The 20,749-nt window shown below is 49.0% G+C and overlaps 7 protein-coding genes across 7 annotated transcripts, besides 3 other annotated features; 2 read left to right on the forward strand and 5 right to left on the reverse strand.

Annotated features, from left to right (window-relative positions):
* Nucleotides 1-781: 781 nt before the first annotated feature.
* FPSE_05626 (uncharacterized protein) lies at nt 782-1,084 on the reverse strand (the record flags this gene model as incomplete). The annotated part of the gene is made up of 1 exon (XM_009258744.1): nt 782-1,084. One exon carries the CDS (start codon nt 1,082-1,084, stop codon nt 782-784), a length of 303 nt encoding a protein of 100 aa, XP_009257019.1.
* A 105-nt stretch (nt 1,085-1,189) lies between these two features.
* FPSE_05627 (uncharacterized protein) lies at nt 1,190-2,999 on the reverse strand (the record flags this gene model as incomplete). Its single annotated transcript, XM_009258745.1, has 2 exons — nt 1,190-1,233; nt 1,286-2,999. The coding sequence occupies 2 exons, from the start codon at nt 2,997-2,999 to the stop codon at nt 1,190-1,192; spliced, it is 1,758 nt and encodes a 585-aa protein (XP_009257020.1).
* A 197-nt stretch (nt 3,000-3,196) lies between these two features.
* Nucleotides 3,197-3,254: a repeat region.
* Nucleotides 3,255-4,410: 1,156 nt separating this feature from the next.
* Nucleotides 4,411-6,253, forward strand: FPSE_05628 (uncharacterized protein; the record flags this gene model as incomplete). The annotated part of the gene is made up of 4 exons (XM_009258746.1): nt 4,411-4,470; nt 4,578-5,243; nt 5,296-5,445; nt 5,495-6,253. The coding sequence occupies 4 exons, from the start codon at nt 4,411-4,413 to the stop codon at nt 6,251-6,253; spliced, it is 1,635 nt and encodes a 544-aa protein (XP_009257021.1).
* Nucleotides 4,753-4,789: a microsatellite.
* A 2,302-nt stretch (nt 6,254-8,555) lies between the features above and the next one.
* FPSE_05629 (uncharacterized protein) lies at nt 8,556-11,031 on the forward strand (the record flags this gene model as incomplete). The annotated part of the gene is made up of 2 exons (XM_009258747.1): nt 8,556-10,034; nt 10,084-11,031. 2 exons carry the CDS (start codon nt 8,556-8,558, stop codon nt 11,029-11,031), a joined length of 2,427 nt encoding a protein of 808 aa, XP_009257022.1.
* Nucleotides 11,032-11,619: 588 nt separating this feature from the next.
* On the reverse strand, nt 11,620-13,907 carry FPSE_05630 (uncharacterized protein; the record flags this gene model as incomplete). The annotated part of the gene is made up of 2 exons (XM_009258748.1): nt 11,620-13,601; nt 13,718-13,907. 2 exons carry the CDS (start codon nt 13,905-13,907, stop codon nt 11,620-11,622), a joined length of 2,172 nt encoding a protein of 723 aa, XP_009257023.1.
* Nucleotides 13,908-15,618: 1,711 nt separating this feature from the next.
* Nucleotides 15,619-15,643: a microsatellite.
* A 964-nt stretch (nt 15,644-16,607) lies between these two features.
* On the reverse strand, nt 16,608-17,930 carry FPSE_05631 (uncharacterized protein; the record flags this gene model as incomplete). The annotated part of the gene is made up of 1 exon (XM_009258749.1): nt 16,608-17,930. The coding sequence occupies one exon, from the start codon at nt 17,928-17,930 to the stop codon at nt 16,608-16,610; it is 1,323 nt and encodes a 440-aa protein (XP_009257024.1).
* Nucleotides 17,931-18,589: 659 nt separating this feature from the next.
* Nucleotides 18,590-20,200, reverse strand: FPSE_05632 (uncharacterized protein; the record flags this gene model as incomplete). Its single annotated transcript, XM_009258750.1, has 3 exons — nt 18,590-19,205; nt 19,254-19,779; nt 19,903-20,200. 3 exons carry the CDS (start codon nt 20,198-20,200, stop codon nt 18,590-18,592), a joined length of 1,440 nt encoding a protein of 479 aa, XP_009257025.1.
* Between the last annotated feature and the right edge of the window lie 549 nt (nt 20,201-20,749).

The raw sequence follows: 20,749 nt of genomic DNA on the forward strand, positions 1-20,749 counted from the left end.
TACTGACTGACTGATTAGGTGCAGAATGGAAAGACAAAGACACAACCCTTGTTTTGATTTAATTCACTCCTGGGTCATCCATCGTACAAGACCATGCCGTGTAGAACCAAAGCGGGGTGACGAGAGCTGGCCAGTGAGAGTGAGCGGGATGGCCTAAATAGGAAATTGGTAAAAGGCCTCACTTACTGGGGGAGGACACGAGACGACATTCTGTCTTTTAGTCTTAGTAGGGGTTCAAAATTTTCCTTTTCTTTTCTTTTTATAATTCATATTATTGTTTGGCCTTCTAGTGGAACATATTGATGGGGAATATGTTGCTGTCGAGAACATGGTCGACACTCGGGATCAAGAAGGTTTATCAAATACACAATAGTATCACTCGAGACGCAAGTATTTACAACAACAATTTATTGTGTCCAAAGTATCACAAGAGAAGACACTGATCTATGTTTACCGCTTGAATCAAATAATTCATCCTTGAGACAGCAAGACCTAGCTGGTGATTTCCTCACGGGCATGTTGCCACACTAATAACAGGTCCTTCCGTCATTCGTTCCCATTCTCCAATGCACACTCAGCTTTCCATACATATCAAAGCTATTCGTCTCAAAATACCAACTCGTGGTATATGGACCGACTCTCATTCGTCGCAAAGCCTCATGGTACATACCGATGTCGTCCAAAAAAAAAAGAAGCAAGTAAACGAAAAACAAGCTGCGGTCCCCATTTGCCCGCCCTCAACCTCAATCTCTCTCACACGTACAGTCTCTCGCCGCTGCATCTAATCTTCATCCTTTTCGTCGTCAGATACAAATGTACCCATTCGGACCTTTTTAGCCTGAGTAGCCATGGTGTCGATGTGGTGTCGGTAGAGCGGGTCTCCTGCTTTTTCAAACTGGCCTCGAACTTCAGTAAGCAAATCGAAGACGCCGACGCAAGAACCGCACACGTCAATGTACTCGACGACGCTGCTGATCTTTCTCTCCAACGATGAAAGACTCATGCTAAGACTTTCACAGTGCTTGAACATGCTTCCAGGAGTGAAAATATCCATGATCCCCTCCTCTTCAGCTTTGCTGAACATCTTGCCAAGCATGAGACAAATCTCGCTTCGTCCGTGTCGGCTTCCACAAAGCTTGCCGCTCACAGAGCAGCTCAGGATTAGTTCGCTCAGTCCCTGGCACTCCTCCTAAAAAGTCTCCAGAGCTAGCTGTCGATGCTCCTCAATACATGCTATGGAAAAGTTAGCAAGAGCAAGACTGGTGGTAAATTCGATAGGGCTTACTCAAGATGGGAAGCGTTTGCATAATTTCATTTTCCGCAAGTCGTTCCTTGCTGGAACCAAAAACCAATTCGGAATCGCCATCCAGGGAACAGTTGTGGGTAATGTATCCAACAATCTCACCAAAATCGGTGGCGAACCCCAGCTCCCAGGCGATAAAGGCCATCTTGAAAATAGAGTCTTTATCAAGGGTTCTGGCGGACAGGTACCATCTTTCAGCCACAGGTCGCAGCACGCTTGTCATGCCATACTTGTCTGCCAAGACACATACATCAAAGAGCCGGTCAAGCTTCACGTTGGCGGGAACCTTTTCGAAACGTGCATGAATAAGGTTCAGAAGGATGGCAAACGACTTTGGATCGTCCTCAGGGAATTCGATGGTCCAGCGGCCACCGGTGTCGTCCTTGACATTCTGGGAGATGGCAGCATGCAGCTTGGCTGATACACGCCCAAGCGCTCGAGAATCGACTAGCATGTTTCGGGGGTGGCTTGTACCGACTTTGAGATATAGATCTCCGTTAGGATCAAAGCGGATGGTTCGCTTCTTCTCTCCTTCAATTGGTTGCTTACTGGTTGCTGCGTTGGGGGTGTCGGGATCGACGATAGCAGTACCGATCTCCAAAGTGTCAGAGATCTGAGAATCAGTCACTCCTGATTCATTGACAGATTCGTTGCTGCTTGCAGTGGAGTTTTCGGAGCGAGACGAAGTGTCCGAGTTAGTAGTGTGCTCGCGGATGCATCGCGGCTGGATAACTTCGTCGTGTTCGGACTCCGATTCCTCGGCGATCGTGTCAAGGTGGTCGTAGTAAGCAGAGTGGTGTTGAAATTCAACAGTCTCGTAGCGAGGGACCTCAGCCAACCGTTGATCAGTAACCTCATCAGGTGCAAGCGCGTGGGTTTCGCCGCTGGTAGGAGAGAACTCGTCTGTCTCATGGGCGCCCGTAGAAGCGTTGGCAGACTGGGGCTCAGCTGCCTCGTGATGGGTTGGAGGATATCCCTCTGTGATAGGACTGGTTTCCTTGTCGAAAAAGGAAGCGGTCGCGTTGCTCTGTGCCTCATGCGCATGGCAGTAGTAGATAGGTTGGAGCCCAGCGGCCTCGTGGTGGTAGGAAGATTCTTCCTTAACAGCCTCTGATCGTTCATAGTCAAAGTAGGAAAGATCTTGACTAGTGACATCGAATGCAGGACTTATGCTAAACTGCTGCTCGAGCGCCCGCTGCTGAATGAACACAGGAGCTCCGGGGTTGAGCTCGACATGTTCGCTGGTGACAGATGTCGTTTCGTCATTGCTAGACTCGATGCTAGGAGGCTGGCTAAAGTAGGCTCCAGTAGGCTCATAGTGATAGTGGGGGGAGACTGGTTCCTCAATCATGAGGGAAGAGTCCTCGTCGGCAGGGGAGAGGCAACCATCGGCTTGCTCTTCGGCGGCTGTGCTGTTAGATTCGGGCTCAGCGATTTCGTCGTGGAAAATCGTAGGTTTTTCCTTGACGGCAACGTGCTTTTCGCTGTTATCACGGCAAGCGTGAGTGTTGGTGATGTCGCCAAGGGGCGTCTTTGCAAGCTTCGTCTCGATGCTGGTGGGTGAAATTTCGTCAGATTTCTCGGCGTTCACCTTCGCGATCGTGACGTTGTTGTCTTTGTAGTTAATGAAATCCATAAAGGATGATCGCGACGGACAAGAGCCGCGCATCTTTTCGAGAAGTTTTAAATTCACCATGATGGAGAGTAGACACTTGTGTAGGGGGTGTTATCGTGTCGGTAGGGTAGATGAATGATTTAAAAGATATCGATAGAGTGTTTAGCAATAGAGGGTTGTGCAGAAGGAGATCTTGCATGCAATAGAAGGTTTGGTTATAGAAAGTTGTGTTGTGTTGTTCACGTTGGGAAGAAAGGGAGGTGTTGAAGAGAAGATGAAAGAAGAAGAAGAGAGAGGGAGAAGAAGGAGAAGAAGAAGAAGAGGAGGAGGAGGGAGGGAGGGGAGCAGTGGCATAGCCTTGCATGATAGAATTGGTTTCCCTGACAGCTGGCTGGCAGTGCCAAATTTCACTGCCTAAATTCACGACCACGATAGCGCGTAAACAAAAGGTTACCTGGTGCTTCTTTACGTAAAATGCGTATTGTTGTTTGCTTGTTAATTTTAGCGTGTAAGAATAATTGGCTTGTGACTTGGATGTTCAGTGTTCAGGAGTATTGTACAATGCAGGAGGCTCGAGGCTGCTTTCAGAACATCATCCATGCACTTCAATCTCGACGCACATCGGATATATACAATAGAACTACATTTTAATCAATTGAAGATATTGAACTTGTATCATATTATTAGTGAATAGCCTAGAATCATTTGTCGGTTGAATTATTGCACAGTTATATTGACTTCAATACGATGCCTCATGCCCAGTAGTACGATTTATGGTAAGACTCTGCCCTCCGCAGTCCTTCTAGTACCTAAGCACTGGTATCAAAATCACCCAGAGAGAAGAGAGAGAAGAGAGAGAAAAGAGAGAAAAGCTACCAAAGGTGCGCAAATGCCAAGTGCGTGGGTAAAAAAATGAGGTGAAAGTGACGAACTCGTGCTTTACAAACCTGTTCGGTACATACATAGGTATCAGCTACAATTATATGCCAGTAGACATACAGTATTATCGCGTTACATGTAGAGGTTTTTATGGATATCATTATCAATATTGTCTTGTTCCGTTTGCTCCTTTCTTTATCATATCTCGTCTTGAACCTGTTCGAGCCCTTCGGATACGATGTTGTGACTCGGGTGTGATCGCAGACATGACCAATCTATCAAGGTCGATTGATATGACCCACACAGAGAGAAGTGAATGCTTAGTTTGCCTTGTGTGAATACTTGGCTACCTATAGTAGCAGTTGTTGCTGTAGTAGAGATGTAGTCGACCCCGCACGTGATACCACCACCATTCTTTAATCCACCTAGGGGACTAAGGGTGCCTCTTTCTCAACCCATCAGCTATCAGCTGCTTGTATGCCCGCTAGCCCACTTTGGACAACAAGAGCTTCCTTCGAAAGGATTGCCTTTTTCAACCTTGACAACGCATTCAGTAAAGAGATACAACTACTAACCTATACCTGTCTACCATATTCGCTTGTCTCTTTTCGCAATGCCCAACACGGGGAAACCAAGTAAAGATTGCCATCTCTGCCGCTCACGGCGTGTCAAGGTTAGCTAGCTGGCTTGCTCATGCTTACGCGTTATCTCTTCCAGAGACAAACATCCGAGTCATATCAATCATCCAGCTATACACGTAGTTGCTAACAGAATCAACAGTGTGATCTCGGTCGCCCATCTTGCCAGAGATGTATCAAGTATGGAAAAGAGTGTCCGGGTTATCGAGATGAACAAGAGCTTGTCTTTCGCAATGCCAATCCATCTTCTATCAAGAAGAGGAAAAAGAGGACCCAACCAAATACCCCTGGCGAGTCGGTCATGTCATTCGGCACACCTTCTTCTTCTTCTTCTTCTTCTTCGTCTTCATCTTCATATTCATCAAACGGGGATGCTATCACGCCTCGGACTATAACAGAGGATGATCATGCACTGAGCCCTGCCTCGCCAACCATACTGGATCTTGTCGAATACACCGAGACAGGGGGGTCTCTCATTATCCCTCAATCTCTCAACGAGCATTGGACTTCTCATTCTATTCCTATTCTTCTTAATGTTTACTACACCTTGGATTTTCTGCATGACACTTACAAAAAAAGCGGCCCGCAGGGTCCTCTTCTCTGGGCTACACACCTCTTTGCTCGCACTTATATAACTAATCTGCGATATCCAACTGCCATCGATAACAGTTCTGTAGAGAAGACCGATAAAGAATTAGGCGCTTATCTGGGAAAGACTCTCAGTTCTGTCAGCGCAGCGCTGAAGACGCCAGATGGTCCCATGAGAGATGATGTTCTTGCAACAGTGTGGATTTTGACAAACTATGAGGTAAACAAATGTTTCACTCCACAGCCATACCCTTGTACTCATGACTCTTCAGCTACTTATGGGTTCTATCAACCGTATAACACCACAGAGCCCTTGGCACCTTCACACGAATGGGCTGTACAGTATTCTCAAACAGAGAGGGGCAGCTTCTTTGCGAGACGGAGGTAACAGGATGGGCTTCTGGCCTGCCTACAACATGGTGGTAAGTCAATCCAACGCTTGGCATCTACTATTGACTGACAATCAACCAGCAAGTACGATGCCTACTTACATCCCTCGAGTGTCCGCCAGAATCCCGAGAATGGTTTGCGGCCATCAAAGAAACGCTTCACCCCGGAGAGGGGTTGGCGGTTGAGGTTGGCGAGTACATCTGCAAGATGGCACATGTTCAGAAGCGCATGCTCGATATTCTCCGGGCTCGAGACTTCGATGTAGCCGCCGCCGAGTATTATGACCTCGTCGGCATCATATTCAACGCCGAAGATCATTTCACCGCGTTTGACGCAAGTTATCATTATATCGACGAGGTCTTCAACCCCTACTTGCGAAACATGCTCAACTCGGCACGGGTGAAGGGATATCATGTTATCCTAACCTTTGCGAATTTCCTATCTCATCACTCTGCTGTTCCCGTCCCCCCAGATGAGCTTAAAGTGCTACGTTCACATTGCGTCTGGCGTGTGAGAGACGGGGCAAAGGATGTCATGAAGGCGACACAGAGACATCTCGACCCGGCATCTTTTCGTAACAATCCATCCCCAAGGACGGTATTTGACGCACTGAAACTGATCTGGCCCTTGACGGCGGTCTACCTTGTCCCTTCAACTCTTCCCGAGCAGAGTGAGGCAGCAGGAGTAGCTTTGCAGTTTATTGGAAGCGAGCTTGGAGTGAGGCAGGGTCTGAAGGTGAACCGAGGAGAATCTAAACTACCGCCAGAAGCGGAGGTGCCCTCCAAGCTGGTTGAAGACGAGACCTTTGATCCGTTACCACAAAGCAGAGGCATAATGTGAGGGGCTTTACTACTCGTTAACACCGCCGAGAGGAACTGCCTCTGTTTAAATTAGTGTCGGTCCGGCACCATGAAGCTATCCACATGCTCGTTCCCCGCACATGTTTGAATGCCTCACTTTGTTCGAAGCCTAGGGAGCGCCTTGTTCGAGGCACGTCCAGTCTGTCCCACCTGCGTCCCACATGAACACAGACGGCTTCAAAACTCGGCTCCGCTCCGAGTCCGAGACCCGCTCCGTGAGAGTAAAATAAAAGTCGGCCAGGACTTGGAAACTCTTGCTTTGGAGCTTTAGGATAGTACCTCAACCGGAGAGCTAACTCCTGGCGGCCAGCTCGCCTCAGCAACAGCCAATACAGTCTTCAACAGCACGAATGCAAGCCTGCACTATCATATTTGTGGCACCTTCTGTGGCGGAAGCTCATCGCTCCGGCTAAGCGAGGTGTGGCGGTGCGGTATGTCACTCTTCAGCTCGCAGCAGAATGAAACAGCAAACAGTACATGCAGTGGAGGGCCGGGTAGCTGAGTAGGGCCAATCAAATAAAGGTCCGACTTGTTTTGGTCTAAAGATAACATTCTTGCGGGACATACGAGAAAAGAAGCATGATCAACACGGAGAGAACGAGCCCGGTGGATAGCGGCAGTCCACCCAGCAGCCCCAGCAGCTGTTGTTTGGTTGTTTGGGGCTCTAGTGGCTCGTGTTGATGATTTGGAGGGCAGCACAACACAAGACATGATTCTCGAAATGGAAACACTACAGATTTTGAGTTGGTGTTTGGGTTTGGCCTCGTTATTTGTCAATACTCGACTCGCACTGTATATGCGTGATGCTTACACCAAATGCTACAGTATACTCAAGAACGGTAAACGGATCGAGCGACATCCGGGCCAATTGCAACCGTCATTGTTCATTCATGATTGATCCAGATCGTGATCGAGCACAAGAAACACTAGCACAATCCCTGCATTATGCTTGATTAGTCTAGTTTTGCACTGCAACCTTTTTCGGTGTTACAAAGCAATTCCAAGTCTTACCCCAGATTCCACGACCGTTGCATTATTGCATGCACTACAACGAAAAGCGAATAAGTGATGGATCCCGAGACATGGCATCACAATCAAAATCATGCTGGAGAGGTACCCCAAAGCATCGAACAAAAAGCGGTCGGGACGGGTCTGGTCTGGTTTGTCGGTCTAGTTATCGGTCGATCACACAATCCAAAACAAAAATAACAAGAACCAAGGCTACACCCCGGGAGCATGTGAAGTCATCGACACGTCTCTGTGGCCCAATCATTACACCCTCGATGCCAAGACCCGGAGATGAATCCGGTAATGAACAACACTGCAGCTGGATTGTCTGTCAAGCTAACAAGGGGAAACAATAATCTTTTGGTCCCAATTCTGGTTTGGCCTACTCGTTTGCTTTAGAGTAAGCTTGGGCGCATGTGTGTGAGTGCCCGCCACAGGGTTCTGTTTGGCACGTTCAAACCTCGCCTCGTTACCGAGGGAGGCATGGCTGCTGGCATTACGGAACATTTGCCAGATATTGTATTGTACTCGCTCAACGTGACGATCCTGTCTGAGGTGTGCCGTTGTGCACCAGGTACAAGGTACAGCATCTCTGTCTAGCAGGTAAGCAATCATATTGCCAAGGTTCTACTTAATCGACTGGTATGTAGGTGCGTCTAGTATCTCCGTTCTCACCCTTTCGTCGCCCGGGCTAATGGGACGTGTCTCGCGTCTCATCCTCTCAATAGATATCGGGACTAATTCAATACAGGCAAAGTTGCCGCGGATATCGATGATGCAGTGGGTCAGGGGTTGAGAAACAACGGCGTGCTTCGCTGTCTATCGCTATCGAGATGGTTTACAGTACCACAACGAGTGCCTTCGTCTAGCCCAAGCAAATTGAGAACTGTACCAAGTGGAGAGAGCCCAAACTTGTCGTTGCTCAGCTCCGGACGTCGATCACTGTTGAATCCGTTAATTAGAGGCTCTAACTCCTTCAAAAGACACCGTCAGACTCCCCTTCGTAAACTGTCCATGGGCTCTCCCAATTATTGTTTTCTTTTGAATCTCCCACAGCCTGCTTCTCAATTCCAGAGGCTATCATCAAAAGCCCCAATCAAATTCACTCCCCTACACCCCGTCATATCAAGTTATCTGCAGGATATGATCCTTACAGAGTGGTATTGCTTGAATGTGGCTACATCATAGCACTCGCCGATCTGAGCCACTCATGAGACAGACGATATCGCCACAAGCTACCATTCAATTCGTATAAGCATAAGCACCTGGTCACGATGCCAATGGTCAAATCCTCTCCCCCGTCTAATTCGGGTTTCCTAGCTCCAGCACGGCCTCGTTTTAACTCGCAACGCACCTCGGATCGCCTGCGTGAGGCTCAGACTTTTGTAACACCACCTTTTAAAATGGGAGGCGCTATTAGAAAGGGTAGAAGATCCATTTTTAAAGAAGTCGGCCTGGAACACGATTTGGATTATCCCACTTCTGCATCAGCACCTTCACTGTTGGCGAGCGAGCAACCTGACACCCAGGATAGCGGCCAGCACTCGACCAATACGCCAACTTTTGAACAAGACAACAACAGTAGCCAGCAACGCCCGCGGCAATCGTCTTTACCATCACCTTGGACTTGGTACTCCAAGCTATTAAATCCTAAAGGCCGACCAAGAATCAAGAGCACTTCGGGTACGGCCTCAAGTGTCTCAGGTCTACAGCGTTACACCATGCTAGCAGTCCTCATCGCCGTTATTCTTCCAGCTTTCAGTTGGAGGAATGGACAATCATTTTCCGACGTAAATGGCGCCAGTGCAGGTGTCATCAAGAAACGCGAGACCAGCCCTACCGAAGTTTGCGCTCGATGGGGTCTTCAAGCTGCTCAGCTAAACGGGACACTCTACATGTATGGCGGTCGCTCTAGATCAAAAGCCGACCAAACCGAAGACACATGGAATAACAATTTTCTAACACTGGATCTCACTAAAGATTGGGGCATTGATTCACCTTCTCTCAAGGGCCTTGATAAACCCAATGGCCCCCCAGAGGTGTCTATGGGTTATCTCTGGCACGACTACAACAACCTCTATCTTTACGGAGGCCAGTTCTCCGATGCACCTTATGTCGACCCCGAACCCGAGTCTGTTTGGCGATATTCCATAAAGGAAGAAGAGTGGACTGAGTTCAAAAACCCCAAGACTTCTGCCGGTAATGAGTCTGACCCCGGAGATCGACCAGTCCATCGTGCTGCTGAAGGAGCTGGCATCTCTGTGCCAGAGCTCGGTTTGAGTTGGTACTTTGGCGGGCACCTCGATTGGGCTACTACCCCAAACTGGTCTCGCGATGTTGAGCGTGTGTATCTCAAGAGCCTCCTTGAGTTCACCCATCCTGGCTACGTAAACACCGGTGTCGACAGTCTCTCCAAAGGCACAGGTGCGGGTGACAGTGGAGCTTATCGCAACATCACCGAGGCAGGTATCCAGAGCGGTAATTTTACCGAAAGAGCGGATGGTGTTCTTGTCTTTGTGCCTGGGTGGGGAGAGCAAGGCGTATTGATTGGTCTTGCTGGAGGTACTAACATTACTTTCACCGAGGATCTCAGCGTCTTGAACGTCTACGACATTGCAAACTCAGAATGGTTCCATCAGAAGACATCGGGAGATACGCCAGGTGTTCGCGTCAATCCCTGTGCCGTCATCGCCAGTGCGCCTGATGCATCGAGTTTCCAAATCTACATGTTTGGTGGACAGGATCTACCTTTTGTGAGCATTGTTATCGTCTCAACCGCCATTCAAGTGCTAACGCTATTAGGGAAACCAAACTCAGTACAACGATATGTACATCCTTACTATTCCCTCCTTCACATGGATCAAAGTCGACCAGAACGACAAGAATAGACCAGCCCCACGTGCTGGTCACTCTTGCGCCATGTACGACGGTCAGATTGTCGTCGTTGGTGGAGTAGGCGAGGATATCAAATGTGATCCAGGCATGTACGTATTTGACGCCACTTCACTCGAGTGGAAGGATAAATTCACGGCCGGTGATCACAATCCTGACCACTATCCTGACAACTTTGTTCTCGCTGGATCTCATGGATACGAGGTCCCTGACGCCGTACGCGAGGTTATCGGTGGAGACAAGTACGGTAGCGCTACGGTGACTACCCCCGCTGCGGGGCCGGCCACCGGAGGTCCGTTCTTGACGGGTAAACCTCCGGTTTTCACAGTCACTTCCGTACCCACAGCGACGGCCAGCTCGTCTTCTGATGACGACGACGAAGAGAGAGGGACTGTCAATGGAGGGCTGGTAGCTGCAGGTGTCATCGCGGGCATATTTGGCGCCCTGGCTTGCTACCTCGGCTTCTGTGCCTGGCTCTACCGCCGTCAAGTCAACGCCTACAAAACGCATTTGGCGGTGCAAAACCGATACTCGGTTGCCTCACAGTCGATGCTCAACCCCTCGGGTCCCAATCGTGGCTATTCTCAGCGCAGCCTCTTCGGTTGGGTCGGATCCAACCGCAATCAACAATACACCTCGGAACCCAAGTGGCGTCCTGAAGACGAAGACGATACCACACCTGGAGAACCGGGCTCCAGCAGCGGGTCCGGAGGTCCAAAGCACAGCGAAGACACTCGGCCCGGGACAAGCAACAGCAGAGGTTCAACTGAAGGACTGCTTGAGGGCGAAGAACCGAGTTTCTTCAGTGTTGTCATGGGTCCGCGCCGGGCGTTGCGGGTTGTCAATAACGCAGAATAGGAGGTGCGCGTGTGTGTAAGAGCAGAGGCGTTGCTGGACAAAAGGAAATTATGTAAGATTTCGAGTTATTGACTTGTGAAATGAGCAGGACTGGTTGATGATGATACACGAACAAACGAACGATGTATGAATCGCTGATGTCAGTCTTTCCCTGACATAGCTGCATTCGCTTGATACCCCTTTTTACTTGGTATCCCAATAAAGGGAGCCTTATTTTCTTTATTATATAAGTACTGAATAATTCACATAATTATATGTCATGTTTACTACTGAAGATATGCAAGAAAGCGATGGGCTGTTGATAATATCTTATGCTTTGTATGTATACTAATATCAGATCTGATGGAAGATTTGCTCAGAGGCATGATCCAGTCAAATGTCTTAGCAATAATCATATAAGGCCATCAACATCAAAATGCAATAGGTAGTATAACGAATGATAACAGTGACTTGGCAGTAGCCATGTTTCCAAAAACAGGAACGCCGTAAACACCAAATATGCCATGTTCCGTCCGTCTCTCGCTAAATATGCCAATCAGAAAAAAAAGTATCCAAATGAGTTGCTATATCGCATGGATCCCATCCCAATCATCCCCGTGACCACTTCTTGAGCTTCTTCTCAGGGATTGTGCTAACAAATGCCTCTCTGAGGAAATGCTTCCAGACCTTGTTGCTCTTTCTTCGCTTATTATTCTTTTTCTTGCCCTTCCTTGTACTGTCAAAGTCCGACTCGGGTTCTTCATCATCGTCATCATCATCATACTCTGGAAGGTCGGAGACGTCGTCGTCGTCGTCCGAGTCATCCTCAAAATCCTCGTTGTACTCTTCAACCGACTTGCCCTTGCCCTTCTTCTCCTTTCTCTTGGCAATCCTAGATGCCAGTCTCAGGTAGCTGCGAACTGTCAGATCTGGCAGCTTGAAGATCTTGTCGGTGAAAGTGCTGTATTCGACCTCGTAGTTAAACTTATTTGGCCGTGGTTTATCGTGGCTAGGCACTTCATCGCTGAAATCGCCATCGCGCCACTTACTTGTCTCGGTCAAGTCAGTCATGTCGTTGTTGATGTAGGTAAGGTTGGCAAAGTATTGTGTGTATCCCAGGAAGGTGAAGGGCTGGCGAGAGTATGCGGGGCCAGGGAGTGATCCCTTGGGAGGATCCTCTGGTACAACAAGTTCGGGGTTCTTGGGCCTCTTTTTGCCCTTCCTACCCTTCCTACCCTTGTTCCCTTTTCGGCTCTTCCTGCTGCGATTCTTTCTGTGTCTTCGCTCAGCCTCGAAATCTCTCTTCAGCTCCAGGTGAGTTTCGTTATCTTCTTCCTCGAATAAAATCAGAAGTTCTTCTTCTTCTGCCTCAGTACGAACGTCGAATGAGTCGGTCCAGACCGGTGTATTTTCCAGACCAGTAATATCGTACTCGATAATACGGATCGTCGGAAGGTAGTTGGGGACAACACTGGGGCTGACAAGAGACACTTGGTATCGTTCACCGTATCTGCCTCCGATATTGCCGTGGCCCTTCTTCTTTTTACCCTTCTTTCCCTTGCCCTTCTTTCGGTTTCTCATATCATCCACTTCATCATCTTGGGTATAGATATCGCCGTCATTACCATTGAGATCCTCGCCCGTTGCTTTGGCGGCTTCGCCTGGTAGATTAGACCAAGACTTTCTCAAGTCCATTAAGTAATCGCTCTTTGATTCAATGGAGAAGTCTTCTTCGATGGGTTCTCGGTATACGTCGGCCTTGTCATAGAGGCTCAAATCAATGTCCTTGGTGTCCTGAAATAGAAAGTGATCGATATTCATATGTCCGTAGACAGAACCTGTGACGACGTCGCGGTACTGCTTGAGCCACAGTGTGTACTTTTGCCAGCAGGTTTCATCCCAGTTTTGCTTGTTCCGTGTTCGAGCAGGAGGAACATGACCAACCAGAATGGCTTTCATTCCACGGTCACGCAAACGTTGCAGCTGAACGCTTAGCCACTCCATATGCTTGAACCCAGGCTCCGAGGGAATGGCACAACCATCAACTCCGGCATTTCGATCAAAGAAGTACATGGTGTTGAGGCTGATAACAGACAGTTTATTGGGAATAACCTCAACCTCGAACCAGCCACCAAAACCAAAAGAGTGGCGCTGCTCTTCGGGGATGAAGCGACGCCATATACTGCTGTAGGATTGCAGCCATTTGTTTGGTCCTGCATAGAAAATGTTGTGGGGAAGAAAATCGTTGTTGCCAAATGTTGGAATGACGGGAATGGTCAGCGCACCATCATCGGAGAATGTCTTGACGACCTTTTTGGCGACCTTTCTGTTCATCTCCAGCACCTGGCTAGCGCTTCGCGGTCGCTTCTCATCGCTATCATGACGGGCGGTATCGCCAGTCCACACAACAAAGTCGATGTCATCCTTTACGTGAGTCCGTATCCAGTCTAATGTTGAATTGACGAGTTCGAGTGGAGAGTCGCAATCGGTGGTTTCAGCGCCATATAGGCCAGCAGGGCCCTCTCCACGGTGGCAGGCAACGCCTTGGGCTGTGGATGCATGCGCCTTGTAGAATTCATCGGGGTGGAAATCTATGGTTGTAGCTGTCAGTGGGCTTGGCCGCAGTGAATGCAACCCTGAGGTACCAGCAGTTCGTCCGATGTGTATGCAGTACCCCCAAAGCTTGTTTCAGTGGCTTGTGACATACCTGTTATGTGCAGAAATTTTCCGTTCAACTTGCGACTTGATTGTTGAACATGCGGTGTGGTTGTTATGGAATCGCGTGCCCCTGTGATGGCATCGAGAACTTTTTGCCCAGCGTCGAAAATTGGCGATGGAGAGACGCTAGGGAAGAGTAGGGCGGCTGCCACGAACAGTCGGGCGCCTGTGGGTGTCATTCTGAGTGCTCTCTCAGTCGTACTCTCTATATATGTATGTCGCGTGTAGAATTTGAGGTTGCGGTTGGAATTCGATATAAAGACGAAGGTGAAAGTGAGGCTGATTGGTGTGAGGTGAAGTGTGGTAACGGCAACGGTTAAGGGTGTGAGGTCATTCCAAGTCAAATCTTGTAAACTTTCAAGTGAACCCTGTTGAATCAACGAGACGCGATTAGGGCCTGCTATTCGACGCGTTAATTGATGAAGACAAAAGCTTTTACATCTGATAAAGCAAAAGAAGAATAATGAAAAAAGAAGAAAAGACGTCAATGAAGGAACTAATTTCAAGAAAACCAGCCTACCTGAGCTATGATTAATATGTGAGTATCCACTCCCTATAAGATCGAGACGCCAAGACAGGCTGACCGAGTGTGCGTACTATGTACCATGACAGGCAAGAGGCGTGGGAGAAGGCAAGTTTAAATATTAGGACATGGATTTAGCAAGAGCAATAATGGGATTCAGTGAATTCCATTTTACTGCATGGATTTTCTCCTCTGTTGTCGTGTGTACAACTTTGAGACGCCTGGTGATGTCGAAATTCGTCCAATCTTGGGTGGCAGGGGCTACACGTGTAGTACGAGAGAATGGACGATTGGAAGGAACAGATTCAACGCCGAAACAGCACTTAACTTTTACTTTGATTCTAACATATAATTATGTAGCGTGATGTAGTAATGGTTAATGACCGCGTGCTATAATAAAACATCTGCACTTGACTCTTTTCTTGTTGGTGTTAATATCTTCCTCGTCCTATATAACTGCAATTATCATCTCAACTTCATTTCAGGGTCCTGAATGCAGCCTCGGGTCAGGTACATGTCTACGTAATGCAAGTGGGCAGGTAGCAGAGCAGCACGCAGACGACACAGGAGTTGGAACTGGACCCAGAACTGGGCCCAGAGCAGGAGCCATGCGCCATGCATGCCATCAGGGTTCTTTTTGCAAATCTTCAGGGATCAAGCTGACTGGGTAGTTGAATCGATTTTGCGGGACCTCATGAGGCCTGTTTCTGTACCTCGTGGACGATCTATCACGACCGATTTTAAAGAGTCATGTACACAGTCGACAAACTATCTCTTCTGGCTAGGAGTACTAAATATTTGTATAATAGTTCTATATATCTACTAGTTACTATGACTAAAACTATACGATTAAAGACGCTCTTGATGGCTCTTTGAACAGTCCATCGAGCTTGTTCCGTATAATACACGTAAACAATACAACTTTTATAGCAGCAGGAGTGGTCAGCATACTCTCCCACTACTAAGTTAACGAGATGTCTCCAAAACAGTATTCGTGCATGCATTTTGCGAGAATATTTGGATCTCTCCGAGAAACTGGACTCGTGATGTTAATTCGATATGCTGACTGGCTAGGACAACAACATGACTGTCTTAGTATGTGATGATCCTTTTTCTTGTCCGACAGAAACAAGAGGAACACATACACAAGAAGAGAAAAAGACCAGCTCGCGTGAGCTTTCTAGAACAACCCACCATCTTTTCTTCAATGTCGAGTCCAGAACACATAACTAATACACAATCTCATCTCCAAGTTCAGGGTATGTTGTAGAGTGATGCCCCACTAAAGTAGGTCAGCACGCGGATCTCGCTAAGCCGCAGCCGCCGCTAACTTTAGTACATAAGGTATGCAAAAATTCTGCTCCGATTTTTCTTTTCTTTTCCTTTCTCTTCACGCAACATCGTCTCCTCGACGGCGCCGATAACATCCAAAATTGGCGTCTCGACCACCTCAGTCTCCTCAACGGGTGGTCATCATTGAAGGGGAGGCCGTTGCTAGACTAATACTGCCGCTTGTTTGAGGGAGGCCATACGCTTTTGTGTGGTGGTTTCCTATGGTTTATCTGTGGCTACATATCCTTCCCTTCAAATCTTTGTGATGTTTTGTCGTAGAGCCGTGGTTCACCATGTCTAAAGACCAAGGGTGTCCAGTCAACAGGCAATGTTCTCCATGATATCAGGCTTGTCTAAGGAGTAGTACTTTGCCGTTTGCGGTCGCCCGTGCTTGGGACTGAAATGATCCTTTTCGCCGCCCACGCCGTAAGGATGGGTATGGCTGGTGAATTTAAGTCGACGAGGGAGAACCAAGAGGGCTTGCGCTCATGAAAGGTCACCGGCGTGGGGCAGACTCTGCCACCGAGATAAATTAGGCGTCATCTCATATCTGCCGCCAGTTCAAATAAAGACAGGTCATGATCATTCAATGAGGCCTTGTTTCATACAAGTTCTCGTTGTATGAAGCAAGTTGGTGAACAATATCTTCAGTGTTAATATTTCACACGATAACTACGTAACCATGGAAGTCAAGATTATGAGTCTCCGAGCCACGGATCCTATCTACAAGCCGCCGCAGATACCGAGATACCGGCATGTCACCACCGGATTCCGAGGAACATGTCAAATGCCGAAACCAGAACCAAATTCCGAGACTGGACTCACCATAAGCAATAATAACGAGTAGGTGCCAATATATGTTTAATTCTTCGTGGACTCTATTCCAATCGTGTTAAACTAATAATAATAAGATATTCATAATCAATAGACTCCAAAGTGTCCCATGTTGAATTTGTTCCCCAGATATCATCCGCCCATTTAATCATTTAACTCGCTTTGATACATCAACCCGTCGTCTCCCCTTTTAAGCAGGCGCAGTGCCCTTCCAGTACTTGGTTTGGATAAAAGGCATCTTGGTCACAGTACCCTTGCGTGCCTTTCCTCGGACAACAACGTCCACCTCGGTGCCGGCCTTTTGGTTGCCGCTCTTGATGTAGCCCATGGCGATGTTCTTGCCGAGCGTGGGGCTGGGCACGCCGCTGGTGATGACTCCGATCTTCTCGCCGTCCTTGTGGATTTCGGCACCCTCTCGAGCGGGAGCTCCGTCGACGTAGAGGCCGATGCGGCGGCGCTCGACTCCAGATCCGCCCTTGCTCTTTGGTGTGAGCTGGGGGATGATGGTTTCCGCGCCGTGGAAGCCACCGGATTCACGACGGGCAGGGGGAATGATCCAGCTCAGACCTGCCTCGACTGGTGTTGTGGTGTCGTCGAGGTCGTGGCCGTAGAGACACATGCCGGCCTCGAGACGGAGAGAGTCACGAGCACCGAGACCGGCGAGTTGCAGACGCTCAGGGCCAGCCTTGCTCATAAGAGACTGAATAGCAGGCGTCGTTGTCTCAAAGGCAGGATAATCTTTGCCATTGAATGAGATTTCAAAACCATCCTCTCCTGTGTATCCACCACGGCTGATGAGGACAGGGTGAGTCTTGCTGCCATCGGAGAGCTTCAGCTCAGCCCAGACAGCGTTACCAAAGTAGAGCTTTGTGAGATCAACGTCGCTGGCGAGGACTTCATTGAGGACCTCAGCACTCTGGGGACCCTGCAGGGCAACAAGACCAGAGTTGTCGAGACGAGTCCACTGGACGTCACCGCCGAACTTGCCGAGTTGCTCGTCAATGTACTTGGTGTCCTTGTCGAGACAGGCGCCGTTGGTGACAACGTAGTAAGTATCCTCACCAATTCTGGTGACAACCGAGTCGTCCACAATACCTCCAGTATTGGGCCAAAGGAAAGTCGTCAGCTTGCTCTGCATGTTACCCTGGTTTGTCCAATCCGAGGGCGTCACTTTCTCCAGGAAAGCAGCTGCGTCCTTGCCCTTGAAGATGTGCTGAACCATGTGGCTCACATCAAAGAGTGAGGCATGCTCGCGGGTGAAGTGGTGAGATTGAGCGAGCGAAAGGCCCGAGTACTGTACGGGGAGCGAGTAGCCAGCAAAAGGAACCAGCTTTCCACCATTGGCGATGTGGAAGTCGTACAAAGGAGTCTTCTTAAGATCAGAAGAAGAACCTCCAGAAGCACATCGCACGCTCTGTTGCGACACTCGCAAAGCCGCAAGTGACGTAGGCCGTGCGGTGGTAGATGATAGAATACGGGGACCAGCCCTCGCGGCTAAGCTGAGGCTCTTCATGATGTATTCAATTGACGGAATTAAGTGTAAGTGAGGAGGAGAGTCAACTGATCAGGGAATAGAGTGAGGAAGAGGGAAAAGAAGTCTGTAGAACAAGTTTAAACTACAAAAACAACCGAAGGGGGGCGCTTAAAGACGAGTACAGTACAGACAGTACCGTTCACTTTACTTATCATGCAAGTTACCCAAACCAAGTAAGCCAATTGACTGTTTGACTCTGGTGGGGTTGTCACCGAGTCACCACGGCCTACACCTCCGAAAACCGACCCCAGACCCCCCGGAACGCCCTCCGAGGCCCGACAATGAGGGGACCCAGGGACCTAAACTTGGGGGAAATAAATCCACCGCGGCAAATCCACAGCAACAATCATCCTCATTATAAGCGACATCCCAACTTTCATGTGTTAAAAGCTTCATTCTTACGCACGATGTAGTAGCTGAAGTGCTGCGGCTGACTACCAATAACTCAAAAGTATGCCATTACAAGCTGATGCTTCTCGTCCTCAGCTCGTCGTCTAGCGTGAACCCTCTAAGCTCGCCAACTCGGAACTGACCTGCTCTGACCTGACCCTTGCTTGACGACATCAAGTCGCTTCCGTGATAAACAAGATGTTGCGAGAGACAAAAACCTCCCTTCTAGACTTTCGTACTAGTTTCCTTTACTTTTGCTCGAAACTGTACTTCAACCAGCCTCCTAGCGCTCGGAGACTCTCCCATCGTACGTTCTCATCATCGGATTGCATGAGCTCCATGATCCGTCTCTTGAGGCCCACCTTCTCCAGTTGGTATCTCTTCTCGGGAACCTCCTTGACCAGGCACCCAACGTCATTGCAAGCAATGGCGAGCACCTGCTTGTCATTATCCCAGGGCTGTTGCATAATTTCGGCCAGCTTTCGTGGAATTGTTCCGTTCTCGAACTCGAGGATCTTGCGGGCATTCTCAGCCCAAAAGACCGTGTTTCGGTGAGGGGGCGACCATCGAAGATGACCAGATTGAACCTCGGCAATATATTCGTCGAAAGTAGTCTTGGTCTTGGTGTACTCCTCGAGCATTTCCTTGAGCTTGGACAGATCCTCTAGTAGGTCAGGGTCAGTCAAGTGGCGGCCGCTGATGTTCTCGAGCAGAGCAGGGAGGCGAGCCAGAACGGCGGTAGGCAAAAGTGATTTTTGGTTCTTGTCGAGGAGGTTGTAGAGTGTGGAAAGAATCAACCGAGTCGTCTTTTCCTTGGGGGATAGTCGTAGAAGATGAGTATAAAGCAGAACAATATCGTACTCGCTGCGCGGTGTTAGTTGTGCGTCATTTCTCGCATTCGCAAGCACTTACTCATTAAGGTCATCGCCAATCTCCTCAGCCTCGAAGCTTATCTGCCAGATGACAAGGAGAGCGTGGTAGAGAAGCTGGAGTCCAACACCTCCACCAAGGGAGCCTCCAAAGCCAGTGGATGCGGTGCCCGTGTTGCCGCTCCAGAGACTAGCAGAAGAGCTTCCGCCGTTCCCAATATTGGCAGCAGTCTGGAGGATCTTGATAAGAGGGGCAATTGTTTCGCTTTGCTGGTTCCAAAACTGTTCCCTTGCGGCATGTCCAAAGAGGAGTCCGGAGTACTCTTGCACAGCAATATCTTGTAGCCCAGCATCGTTGCTCTTGGCCAAGCCAGAGAGGTAGGTGAAAATCACAGGCAAGGCCTGGAGTGTCGATCGCGACTCATCTCGAGCAAGAGCCATGAGAGTGGTAAGCGCATGCGCTGTAAGCAATGGAATAGGATCCTCGGCATTGGTCGAGTTGAGTAGAGGCAAAAAATGTCGGTAAGGTTCCTTTGTCTTGAAGAGAGCCTTGGCTAGGGATGGGACAGCTGCGCGAAAAAGGGCATGTTAGCTTTGAGGATCTGGTTATGACGAAACGTGCAGCTGAGGAAGTAGACATGCTGGCACCGCTACTTCCGCATATCGCTAACATGTCAAGGGATTGTTCTTACCCTCGAGAAGATCGCCAAGCAAAACGAGGATGTACTGGATCACGTTCGCATGCTTTCCTGCCGTCTCGAGGACACTCGTCTTTCCTTCATCGCCGACAAACAAGACGCGGTATCCATCAATGTCTCCCGAAACAATCTCCTTTCTTTGCTCGGGCTTCTTTGCCTTGTCTACAGCTCGGATCTTCGCATACTGTTCTTCGGTGAGGGTGCCGGCCCTGACAGCACCGTCCCAGGGAATAGGTCGCTGACGGATGTTGCTCTGGAGAGAGGCCAAGTACGTCGGCGGGTCGAGGGACATGATTACAGCGTCGCAGCTGCGAGCAGCGAGCGGATCGTTAAAAGTATGGACCAGGTAAGGTAATTCTAGGATGCGGGGTCGGAAGGAGGAAAGCGGCGATGGAGGGGGATGGAGGAGCTGATGAGATGAGGTCGTTGGTGATGCAACCAACTTGAACCGCGCGGAGCGTCACAGGGCATAGCACCAAGCTTCCAAGTCTACCTCTAACCTTGACTTGGAGCTTGTTCGGGTAGCCACACTAAGCGATCCACACCTTGAAAGCTGCATGTGGCGCGATATGTGGCTGCCCAACTCTTCCTTGTCGAATTTCCTAGTTTCCCCAAGCTGACGACACCACTAAAGATCAAGTCCAGACCGACGTGGAATTAATCCCTGAAAGCGCGCTCCCAGCCTCCGAGTTTCGGTTTCCCTGTCAAATAGTCACAGCACTTTAGCAAAAGCGCCAATAAGACGAACTAACTAGAGTATTATGCCCCTGAACAGTTTAATTAAAATCTGCATCATGCAAAAAGAAACGCTCGGCTGCCCTGATTGAGTCGCGATCTATTC

This window comes from Fusarium pseudograminearum, chromosome 1 (genome assembly GCF_000303195.2).
Source record: "Fusarium pseudograminearum CS3096 chromosome 1, whole genome shotgun sequence".
Lineage (NCBI taxonomy): Eukaryota > Fungi > Ascomycota > Sordariomycetes > Hypocreales > Nectriaceae > Fusarium > Fusarium pseudograminearum.